A 12,630-nucleotide genomic window follows, 5' to 3' on the forward strand; every position below is an offset into this window, starting at 1 on the left:
TAATTTAATGCTCGCCGACGTGGGACTCGACGCTCTCGACTGCGACGACGAGGATAACAGGTTCGATAAGATTGACGAGAGCGAACTTCCACCGACACACACCTGTCGCCCGCTCGAATCTCTCGCGAGCGCGCGCGAACGGCGGTAAATAGATAATCGCGGGCGGGTACCACACTCGTCCCGCGAGCGACCGCTCATTATTGGCCGCGGGGCATTAATGTTGACAGCTCTCGGCGTTAATATCCGCGACACTCTCTCTCTCTCTCTCTCTCTCTCTCTCTCTTCGAATCGTTATCCATCGTTACGCGCGAACGGGTTTATTAACGTTTCTCCGTCGGGGGCTTTCCTTCATGCGGAAATAATAATCACACGCACCGACACGGACGGACGGACGGACGGACCGCGAGTCTCGCGACCGGCGCGGGCGATCGAGCGCGACCGACGCGATGATTAGCGAAGGTAGGAAGGCACACAGGCGCGGCAATTAGGAGAAACGACAGTCCGCGGAGGCGCAACGGAAGCGATCCCGCTGTGAAAAATCGATTTTTGCCGCCCCGTGTGTGTGTGTGTGTGTCTCGGCAGATTGTCGGGCGCGCGCGCGCCCGCGCCCGCTCGCGGATATTCACCGTTGCTCGTTTAATCAAAGTCAGAAGGCGCGAGCGAGACGTTCATCATCGCTCGGTCCGGCGCGGCGCGGCGCGGCGCGGCGCGGCGCAGCGCAGCGCGACGCAGCGCGGCGATTCGATTCGTGGACAATCAAACGTTCGTCACGAACGTAATTAATATCCGCGGAGCAACGGAGAACGAAGAAGGAACTGCTGCGCGCCAGGCGCTTATTGCGTTTCCTCGGGCGTTAACGAGGAAACGATATCGGTGCGACGGCACGGGGCGGTTGGTGTCGTGGTGCGAAACCGTTTATCGATCGCCGCGCTTGCGAGAAATGAGTCACTCTGGCTGAAGTCGTCGACGACGGATGCGTGCGTTCTCGCGGCATCGTTACGCTCGGGTTCGTAATTAGACGGAGCGCGATCAGAGAGCGCACTGATTAAGCCGGAGGAGCGCGACGTAACCGAATTAATTCGCGGCTCCGATTGATCAGGCGCGATTGTGTGAGCGGCGAAAGTCGGACACTTTTCGCGCTCATCAGCAGAAAGTTGTCGGGAGAGGATGTATCTCTCGTTGGATCGCGTTGAAACATCGGGCCAGGCGATATCCTTGGGATGATATCCTCGAGGGAGCGTCCGTTAATTTAGCGGGCGAGCCGCGAACGTAACGTCCCCGTTCGCGAGGAATTTATCAAGGCGGGTAGAGCGAATTTATGTCGAACGCAAGTCAGAAGCGGAACTCGGCGATGGGCAATTTGTTTCGCGCGATGCCTAGAATTCCGAGCGTTTAATTAGCAACTTCCGAATGAGAGTAACGAGCGACAGATGTTCGCCGGTGGCGACGCGGCCCGCGAAAGACGTTTTCCACTTCCATTTCCCGTCTGTGGGAAAGGACAGCCGGCGGACTCGGGCGCGAGAGGGAAAAGTCGCGCGTATTCCCCCTGCGAACGTTGTGCTGCTCGCGACTGCTCGGACCAAGAAGAAAGATATGAATATCCTCGAAAGGAAATGGATACATTCAATTTCCGCTGGTTATTCACTCGAGCGACTGTGATCGGTCGCGTCGTCATCGTCGCGCACACTCGATGACGACGTCGCTTCGAGCCTCGTGCTTTCTCGTTCGACATTTTTCTCTCAATATCTCGCCTTCAGTCGGTTCGACGGTTCGTCTCGAGCGATTTTCTCCACGGCAAAGTTTCCTCCAAATTTGTCCCTTGGCTCTTCCTTTTGCGCAACGATACGACAATAATACAAAGACCTGAGACGTGGCCTTCGCAGCAACGTCAAGCGAACACACGCGATCGTAAGTCTTCTTCGAGCGTCAAGCGAAAGAGACAAATCGCGAGAGATCGTCCTCGTCGTAAAGACACGCCCGCGCGCGACCGTATTTCTCCACTTGATCCGCGCGCGGCGCGCGGCCCATCGCCGAGTCCGGCGTGTCGCGGGCTTTTTCACTCGGCGCAGCTGGCCGATCGGACGAGCCTCCTCCCGCTTCTCTTCTCTTCTCTTCTCTTCTCTTCTCTTCTCTTCTCTTCTCTTCTCGAGAAGCAGTTTCCGCCGCTTTCGCGCGGATTTCGTCACACGCGCCCGCGCCGTAAAATCTCCAGGCCCGCGACTCGCCGCGGGCGGGCGGGCGGGCGGGATCACGTGCTCGCAGACTTCTCACTTTGTGCGCGCGACAGGCCTATGATATCATATCGGAAAACACTCCGCGCAGAAGGCGGACTTGGCCGTTTACCAGGACGCGATTAGAGGCGCTACAACATACGCCGCGGCGATATTGTAACCACGTTTAACCGTCGCCTCGCTCTCGCGGCTACGCAAACATTCGCCGGAGCGGCGATCTCCTCGCGTGCGCTCGTCGCATAAATTTCGCCGGAGCGCTGCGGCGCAGCATGGCGCGCGGCGCGGCGCGACGCGACGCAGCGGGTATTTCGGCGCGCGTAAACCGCGAATCGACGTGTCAACGAATCGCCGGCGATTCCCTCGACGAGGTTCGCGCCGCGGTCTGCGGTTGACGTCGATTAATCACACGCACGCGCGCGCGCGCGCGCGCATGTATATGTGTGTGTGTGTGTGTGTGTGTGTGTGTGGAGTGCGCTTGTGTGCGCGTGTGAGTATGTATGTGTGTATCGTGTGCGCGCACGCTGCGGGCAACGACGCGGCGGTGACTTGCAAGTACGCCCGCCGCCTATCATATTAACGGGTAATTGAAAGATATCCGGCCGGAAAGCGGCGCCGTGATTTTTTGTGGTGTCACTACGGACCACGCTTTCTGCGGCGAACGATCGCGGGGTGACTTGCGCCTGAGGCGCGACCACTCGAACACTCGAGCGGAATCGCCGCCTCTCTCGTCTCTCGCCGCTCCGCGTCTCCGTCTCCGGCCGTGCCTGCACGTGGACGACACACTCGTTTTATTCAACCCCTCGCCCTATCGCCCGGAGCCGCCTCCGGCTTTTCCGCTGTGCGCTGGAAATTTCGAAAACAGTCGTTACGTGAAATTGGATACACCCGGTACGGCGGGCGCCGACTCTTTGATCGGCAAAGGGAGCTATTTTGCCGTCGTTGAAATCGGTGTGGAAAAAAAATGAGAGATGTGTACGGGCCAGCATGCGCTTCCGTTTTCGATTCGTAATTTCGCCCGACGCAAAAGTGTCCGAGTATACAGTGCCGAGATATACAGCGGGGATCGTCCGAACGACGCGGAGCTCTCGCCAAGGGAGAGAGAGAGAGAGAGAGAGAGAGAGAGAGAGAGAGAGAGAGAGAGAGAGAGAGAGAGAGAGAGAGAGAGAGAGAGAGAGAGAGAGAGAGAGAGAGAGATTATTCGTTTTTTAATCTGTGTATGTATAATCGCCTGCGGGTACAATGAAAAATTGTATATATGGCGAAAATGATGGAAATACGTATATAATGACGAGAAAGGGAAACGATAAAAAAGATTGGTTGGTCGATGAAGATTAAACTAGTTGTCGCAGGACAAGCCTCTAATGCCAAAAATAGAAATAAGATGGCATGATTTAATCACGAGCAGGAGCGTTCCCGAGCGACAACAATACGATAATTTGACGTCGTAGGAAGATCGAGGGAGAAAGGAAGAAAGAGAAGCTGCGCGCGCCAAGCAAGAGCAAGACCGGCGGCATCGATATATATCACAAAACCGCGCACGTGTAAAAGCCCGTGACATCGTAAACAAAGACGCTCTTCTCGCGTTATTAATAATAACAGGCGATTTCGCCGGTCGCGGCGATCCGTCGTCCTCGTCTTCCTCCGAGCGGCGTTTAAGTTGGCTTCGCGCGACGGGGCCGGAGCGCGGGCGCGTCGTACGAAAACATTCCTCGTCGATTTACTTTCGGGAATCCACACATAAACGTTGACGTATTTAAGGGAGGCAGTAAACCATCTATTTCGGTGTCCCGGAGATGCCGCGGATGGTCGCAACGTCTCCCGGGCCATCGCTCCGCGCGAGAGGCGACCGCGCTGTGCGATGTCGTGGCGTTTTCGGTCTTCGCCATCGCGTCTCTCGGTGTTGTGTGACCTTCGGTTGCCGGAAGCGCCGGGATGTGTTTATGGGACGCTTCTCTCGCCGCGAATTTTCCAAGAGAGACCACAAATCGCGGTCGCCAAGCGCGAGCTTCGGGGCCGGCGAATAAAGTAGATTTACGCGCTGCGAACGCAAGCGTAATTTCATCGCGCGCTCGTATATTCCGCTTCTCAACAACCAATCAATCTCCTCGTCCAACATTATCCTCCGATGACGAAACATCCGAGGGAACCATGAGGAAACACTGACTGATAAAATTCTCGATAATCCCGATGGGACGTGATTATCGTAGGGCGAGTTTAGGCGTAGGAAGCCCTTGGAGAAGCGAAGAACCTTCGTCCAGGAACCTTCCGTCCGCCAGCGTCGACAGCCGAAAATCTAACCGATCGACGGCCCGCGCACCGCCCCGGCAGCACTTGGCCGCAACGTGAACGCTACGAAAACGCGAGACGCGGCCCGTGAAACGCGAGGAATTCGTCACACTCTCGGGCGCGATAAGCGAACCCCGTCGGTCGAGCCTCGCCGACGAGAGTTTCGTTTTATCCGGCGGCATGATGCTCGTCCTCGTCTTACAACGGCTGCCGGTCGTATCGGAATTGCTATCGCTACCAGGAGGAGGCCCCTCGTCGCCGGGCGGATTTGCTGCTTGAACGGCGGTACGACAAGGAGTTATGATATCGGCGCCGATCGCCGCGCCAAGTGAAAACACGGTGGCGTGAGTAATATACAAGCATAGGGCAATCTTTTATAGTGCAGGAGACCCCGAAGGGAATGATCTCCGCGCCGCGGCTACGTCTCGCGGAGATAGGATCGTTCTAACCCCGGCGCGAACGAGAGGAGAGGGTCAAGGAGGAGCGAACGAACCCGGAGCAGTCAGCGGATTCTAGTCGTAAATAAAAGCGCGCCTGCTACCAATGCCAATCTCGCTCGGCCTCGTCGCGCTGCATTCGCCCGTTGTCCGAGGTGGAGGTACTCGCGCGGTGTCTCGGTGCTCGACAAGTCGGATAACTCGCCGCGCTCGCTCGAACGTTTCGCGCGAGAGACATTTCGCGATGGGGAAGGCGCTCCGGCTGAGAGGGCTGCCTTGTCCGACCGTTGTCGTAAATGCGCGTTGTCTCTTCTTGCTTTTGCGGAATCTGAAGGTGCATCCACACCGATCAGATCCACGAATTTTGCGACAGTCGAGCAGAGAGCATACCCTCTTTGATAGGGACATCGGATAGGGAATAGATTTCTCCCTTTTCCCCTACACGCGGAAAATATGATGAGACGAGGCTCAACTGAGCAGCAACTGAGCGTTCGCCGCAGGATTCGCCGAAGCTGAACAATCGCGCCAAATGTTTTCGAACACAGAGACGAGATCTCTCGGTCGAGTCTCGATCTTCCAAGTTCGCTGGAAACTTGGAAACTGTCTCGCGGCCTGCTGAAGGAAACGAGCTCACGTTGGCCAACGGTTTCCAACCGTGTGGTTGCTCGTACTCCGTTAGACACGCGCGCGCGCGCGCGGAGGAGCACGCGGGACGTCCGCAGGAGCGAATGACAGCAGGATCGGCGAGCGAGCGAGCGAGCGAGCGAGCGATCGATCGATCGATCGGCTGACCGGCCAAGAAAGTGGCACGCACGGCACGGCCAGCTGCCATAACCAACGCTAAACTACGTCCGCGTGTTTTCTGGCAGCGCGAAGGCTAATCAGGACCACGGGGTCTGCCATTACCGGCGGGCATTATCGGCGATGGTAGTAGCGCGCGGTATGGTAGCCGCCGCCGTTGCCTCCGGTATCGCGGCGATGCTGGCGGCGACGATGGGTTGGCTCTCTCTCCCTCTCTCTCTCTCTCTCTCTCTTTTCTCTCTCTCTCGAGTCTCTCTCTCGAAGCTTCCTTCTCTCTTCCTCGCGGAAGACTCGGTCTCTTTGGCAACCCTCGGCGGGAAGGAATACCGGACGCGACGTGGTGGAGACCGTATGCGTACCGACACCGCCGATTAGACTGGCAGGACGCCTGCGATTTGAATGATTAGATAGAGGGTCGACGATTCGGAGATCTCGCCGGTGGTCAAATAACAGCCTCCGGGCGGGAGAACGGCCGCGTTCGTGACCGGTAGGCACGCATATCCTCCCGGCGGCGGCGGGTCGATAGTTCGCCGCCCGCTCGGCCGAAGAAGAGAGTCCGTGGTGCGGGATGCACGCGTATAAGTACACGTGTCTGATTGAACGACCTAGCCGGTCGTTCTCCAACCTTATCCTCCCTCCTCTTCTTCCTCTCTTCCCCCTACCCGTCGTTGCCGCTCCTCGACAGGTGCGTCGGCCGGGGGATTAATGCCCCGATCGTCCCGAGGATCAAAAAAGCTCTTAAGGCGAGCTAACCGCGCGCCGTATACGGTAATTTCGTGGATACGGCTCGATTCCCTATCCGCTTTTAATCGTAAGCGCGAGAAGGCGAACGTGTTTATGGGAGTGGAGAATAATTTCAGGAGGCGGAGAACGCGCTCGTTCGCCTCTCCCGTCGAGGAAGCCGAGCTGAGCTGAGCCGAGCCGAGCCGAGCCGAGCCGAGTCGGCCGGACGGACCGACGCGAGTAAATGTTTGCGTACCGTGTCCGCGGATAGATCGGAATTCAAGCGATAACGGAACACACTTCCGTCTCAGGGAAGGAATCTCCGCGCGAACGCCGCATGGATTTCTGTGACTTGACGAAAAGGTGGCGGCTACTCGTACGCGCTTGCCAACGCTTCGTTTTATTTATTTGACGAAATGGTTCTTGTAAAGATTACAAAACGCTCGTTGCTCGCGCGCTCCACGCTGGCGTCATTTGATCATTCCCGCAATTTTGATCCACAGTCGAAAACACCCTGTATATCTCGCAGATACCAGTTTTCTTAGGTTTCCCGCAGAAATCTGAAAAATCACACGTATTTGCGATCTTAGCGATTTCGGTCGCTTTCACGTTGCTTTCCATACGTCGCCGAGGACAACGTCGAGGGAAGAGCTATTCTGTGCGTACACCTGCTGTCCGACGGCTGTCGACTTGGTGAGTGTCGTTATATGCAGGTGTAATCACCCGACTAGAAATTTTGATCAGGTAATCACCTAATATTGATAAGGACCTAATAGGATGGATGAAAGGTAATTCTAAGTAAGTCAGTCCTTATAATGTCCTAACGACAAATGAGTAAGGAGGACCTTTGTAAGGTTATAATGATTGGGTCCACATCAGGACCTTAGTGTGCCAACCTAGTGTGTATGATACGTATAATATGGTTCAGTTAATCGGGTCCTTGTCGGGATCTTATTTATTGTTACCTAATATGATTTGCATTATCAAGTTTTAACAAAACAATTTTTCGGTGTCTTTTCCAAATATAAAGATGTTTGCATGGAAAAAACACTTCGGATCACTTGAATATATTTGTAAAATGTTATAGAAACTATCCTTTTTTTAGCAGTCAATAGATAGTTGTAAAATTAACGTGACATGCAACTTTTCTCTTTAACACTACCTTATGTCTTGTCGCCTTCTGACTTACTTTATGATCTTATGATATTCATTTTATGTTTCTTTTCCGAAACATTTTACAAGTATGCTCAAGCGATCTCAAATATTATTTCATGCAAATATCTTTTTATTTGGAAATGACACGAAAGAATTCTCAGCGTGTTTTCTTATTTCTTATTTCTAATGTCATCATCCAATATAGCCGTGGCGAGTAATCAGGAGTCACAATTTGAAAAAGAAAAAACGTAACAAGGATTCCATAAGGTAATTCAATAAGGACCTGACTGTGAATCCTCACTAAGATCCTGATATCCACGCAGCGTTACATGACCCTTACTAGGACCCGATAGTATTACCTTATGTCCAAACGAAGTTAATCCGATCAGGACCATGGGATAAATTTCTAGTCGGGCATATCATAAAATAACCACGCAGCATCGAGCCGACAGTGATCGACGAACGTGTAGAGTCGGCTGCCCAGAAGTCGTGACTTTTCCCCCGACGCATCCTGTCCGCATCCGATAGAAAAAAATGTGCTTCTCGCTCCTTCTTAAGGCATTCACACTCTCCTATCGGATACGGACTCGGAGCTGCGAAACTCATCGAAGAGGAGCACCGCAGTGTCTCCGATCAGAGGCGACCGTGTGGAAAGCCCGTCGGCGAACAGAAACTGTACACCGAACGGCGGACCGTCGCGAGGGAGGTGTCAGAAAGCTACGTATTCGCGCTCGTTAGGCTCGCGCACGGCGCGTTTGAGCGTCAACAACGGGAGCGGACGGAAACGCTACGCAATCTGGGATTAAAGTTCGCGGAACCTTCGCTCGTTACGTCGCGCGGCCAACGAGCCCGTCCTAATTAACCGAGAGAACTGAATTATGCAAAGGCGCTGTGCGCTAGCTCGCTCGCTCGCTCGGGGTGAACGCTCACCGGAAGTTACGTCGCGAATTCGCAGCGCAGCGGAGCCTCTACTGATGATACGCGCGCAACGACGCGTTGTCGCCTCGCTCCGCCTCGCTCGTTTCCCCGCCGGCGGTCGCCGCACCGGCGACCACGGCGTCGCCGAGCCTCGAGAACGCCTCCGTCCATCTTCGCAGGCCGAGCGCGTCCGCGGCGTCGCAATCAGGCGCCACCACCCGCTGGTCGCGCGACGCCGCGCGGAATCCGCTCGCGAGTCCCACGTTTTTTGCGTCCGTCGCGCCGTCGCCGCTTCCCGAAGTCTCCGTTATCGTTCCATCGCCGTGAGAACCGTACGACCGTCCGGCGCCGTTGGCATACGCGTCGTTAGCGTTCCTCGGGGTTACCCGGTCGAACGGGGGGTCGGGGACGAGGGTCGGGGAAGAGGCCTGCCGCTTGAGCGGCTTGTACAGCCGACTCCTGGACTGAGCCAGCATTCTCCACCTGTCCAGGTTCTCCTTGCTGTACGGATAGGGATCGCCGTGCAGCCGCACGTAGTCGCCGTCGGTGACGTACTGGCCGCCGCCGAGGTCGTCGCCAGTTGAGTCCTCCGTGTTAGAGTCGCGGACGGTATTTTTAGCGCTCACAGCCAGCATAGACGCCGCCGCCGCCGCGGCCTCGGGCGATTTCGTCGGGTCGTCGTCGATGGTCGTGACGTCGTAGTCCGCGGACGAAGAGTCTCTGGTCTCGTCGGACGAGTCCATGCGATTGTCCTTGGAGCGAGAGTCTTTGTGGCTTCCCCGTTCATGTAGCTCCGTTTCATCGCGAACGCTCTCTTCCTCGGCGCGTGACCTCTCGTCCTCCAAGTCCTTCAAGTTCGTAGAGTCCGATGCGCCCTCAGCGTCTTGCCGATCGCCATCCTGAGGTTGGCTCGTGGACGTTTCTACTTCCTCGTCCTCGACAGTGCTCGGCAGCTCGATCACGTCGATCCCGACATCCGGTTGCTCCCGGTCGCTGCTCGATGTCTGCGATTCTGCGGGTGAGAGAATTTGCTCGGTGCTTTTTATCGAGTCACTCGTATCACGGCTAGTCGGCTTCTCGTCGTCGAGATTCTTCAAGTCGCTCTGTCGATCATGTTGCTCTTCCTGCCGATTCAACAGCTTGTCACTCATCTTCTCCTCGGGACCCTCGGAACTCGCAGGGGAGGCCGTTGCGATTCCCGGATTCTTCGTTCGCGCAGTCCCGTCGACGGCAATAGAGTCCGCCGGCGGAAGCGACCCGACGCGTCTCCAGGTGGCGTCGTCGTTCGTCCTCGCATCCAGAAGCGTACGGTGAACCTGCGCGCTCGCGGTATGCAGCTTCTTGCTAAGCGGGTACTGGTCCTGATTCGGCGCGTCCGCGTGGCCCATGCGCTTGAGGCCCATGGAGCTTAGCTTGTACCCGGCGGTTTGCTCATCCTTGACCTCCGTGGTCTCGTCGGCGGACGACCTGACGACCCGCACGTCCAATTTCGGCTGCGGCGCTTCCGGCCGGATGGACCTCGTCTCCAGTCTCTGCGGCCGCGCGTTCGACAGGATGGCTCGCATGGCTGACCTCGATTTCACCGCGAGACTCCGCCAAGCGTCGATCTCGACGTCCTGCGCCGCCTGCTCCTCCGGCGGCACGTTGTAACCGTCACCGAGCGCGACCGATGAGCCGCCCGGCGACTCTTTCATGATGCTCCGGAGGGCCCGCGAGCTCGTCGGCGAACTCGTCGCGTCGGCCGCTTCTCGCTGCGCCATGTGGAAGTCACCGCTCGGCGAGTCGCGCTTGAACCAAGTCGAGAGACCCTCGTCGTCCTTGGCTCCTCTCGAGCTCGACTGCTCGTCTCGCCGCTTCGCCGAGGCTCCCTTCGGGGAAAGCTGACCTTCGGCTCCGCCAGCCTGCGCCGCGGTATCATCGTTCCCCGAGAACCGAGAGGCGTTTCGCCGCTGGTACGCGCCACTCCCGGCACCCTCGGACATCAGCGGCGCGGCGGCACCTTCGACATCCGGCTTCGGGTGCGTCAGGTACACTCCCCAAAGCCGCTTCGTGACGTATCGCCGGCCCTTTTCGGCCAAGTTATCGTTATCGCTCGCCTCGGCCGCGGCCGCGGCCGCGGCCGGCTCCTCCTCGGCGAGTTTCACGCCCCACTCGTAACGAAACGCCGCCGCCGCCGCTGCGTCGGGGTCGCCGGGCGGGTTATCTCCCGCTGCTATCGCCGCTCGGCTCTCGCTACTATCGACGGATTCGCGCTCCGTACGTATTACCGGCTCCTTCTTCTCCCCCTTGTCCTTCTTCTTCTTCTTCTCGTCCTTCTTCTCGCGCTTTTCGGGCATGCCGGGCTCCCTGATGGGCGGCCTCGAATCCCGGCCAGCGAAGGCCGCGATCGCGCGCGTCGCCACCACGCTGATGTTTCTATCCGGCCCGTACGCGACCAGCAGGAGAGGCGGCTGTCGCGTCCGCGGTGGCGGTGGCAGGCGATAACAGTGTCTCGGGCTTGTGTAACAACGTATATAATGTGCCTCCCTCGCCGCGAACTCGATCGAGCCGCGACCGATGCTGCTTCTCTCCGCTCGATGAATCTCGCCGGCGAGAGCGAGCCGCGGAGAGAAGGACGATCCGGCCGGGTCTCTTCCGCGTCCGAGAGTCCCCACGGTAGTCCTGCCGTCCGTCGGCGGCCGCGACGACTCGGCATAAATCGCCAACTGTTGAATCGTCGTGCTCGTGCGCTCGCCGCTGCGGAACTTCCTATCGCCGAATTTGCTCGTCGATCCTGCCGCGCCCGAGTTGGCCAAGTTTGGATGGACGACGTCGACCTTGCGCGAGGGGTCCGCTACTTCGAGGCGATCGCGCGGCAACGCGACTTCCTCGTGGCTTCCTCTGTCCTCTGCAACGTGTTATTTCGGCGATAATTCACATCGCCGCCGGCCGATGGCCGATGGGGGCTACGCCATAGGAGATTCGCGATGTCTTAAAGTAACGTCACCGTTCGACCCGCCCGCGACTTTGTTGAAGATGCTCTTCAGCCAGCCGAGGAACCCCTCTCGCTCGCAAATCGCCGCCGTCTTCCCGTCGCCACGCAAGACGGACGCTGCGCTAACGGGAACGCGTCGCGTTAAGAAGCGTCATCATCGTCGTTCGCAAATGTATCCCGCGTATTCGGGATGTTTCGCGGGATCGCGCACAACGGTATCGCTGACTTTTTTTTGACGACTGACCGATGGACAAGTTCCTGCTGCGGGATTTGGGGTGGAGCAGCCCTCGCAGGATATCGGCCGAGTCACGTTGTTGTCGCAGCATCGTATCCGGAGGGCTCGCGGAGGAGAACGGTTACTCGTGTAGGTTAATACTGGTATTGTATTTTGATGGATCTTTGCCGAACCTCGTTGACCGAATCCCCTCGTCGAAAGGGATGTTATTCGCAAACTCGTCAGGCCGTCTTTTAGGCCGGACTCGCTTGCCCGCTTTCTTACGCGCTACGCGTGCGCGCGGTCGGGCTTCATTTGTCTCTGAACGAAAAATGTGAGTGGCCGCGACGATGCCCGGAGTCGTTAGCGCGAGTTTTCACGAAATCGCCAACATGAAGTGAGCAACTGGTGAAATAGCTTTCAGCAGTTGCCTAACCTGTTGAGTCTTCAGTCTTCAGTCTTCAGAGAATTTATTAGATCGGATTTTTTTATTCAATTTGTTGCATTGTGCGGAAAATAATTATTTATCGACCAAGTTGTATCGACCACTGCCCACAAGCGTCTTACATCGAAGTGGATAGAGAAAATCGAGCCGAATCTCATATTTTTCGCTGGCGAGAGATTCGCCGCAGAATCGTTCGGAAAAGTGACACGACGCATCTCACGGCCGCGAGAACGATCTCGTAGCGTCGTACGCGACGGGTCTTAATTATTCTTAACAAATCTACCGGGGCGAGTTTTGTCGACTCATCAAAGTCACGAAACGACTTCGGTTAATCATTGGCAAAAGTTTTTCTCCCGCGGGAGCCGAGACCCTCCGCGGCACGCTGTTAATGCCATAATGGATCCAGAGATGAGCGGGAAGGTCGCGCGCGTCGATGTTACTTTTCT

At 56.8% G+C, this 12,630-nt stretch overlaps 1 protein-coding gene across 1 annotated transcript; it reads right to left on the bottom strand.

The window, feature by feature from the left end:
- Window positions 1-8,601: 8,601 nt before the first annotated feature.
- LOC112589022 (dentin sialophosphoprotein-like) lies at window positions 8,602-10,887 on the bottom strand. Its single transcript, XM_025300676.1, has one exon. The coding sequence runs from the start codon at window positions 10,885-10,887 to the stop codon at window positions 8,602-8,604; it is 2,286 nt and encodes a 761-aa protein (XP_025156461.1).
- Between the last annotated feature and the right edge of the window lie 1,743 nt (window positions 10,888-12,630).

This window comes from Harpegnathos saltator, unplaced genomic scaffold (genome assembly GCF_003227715.2).
Source record: "Harpegnathos saltator strain DR-91 unplaced genomic scaffold, Hsal_v8.6 scaffold38, whole genome shotgun sequence".
Taxonomy (NCBI): Eukaryota; Metazoa; Arthropoda; class Insecta; order Hymenoptera; family Formicidae; genus Harpegnathos; species Harpegnathos saltator.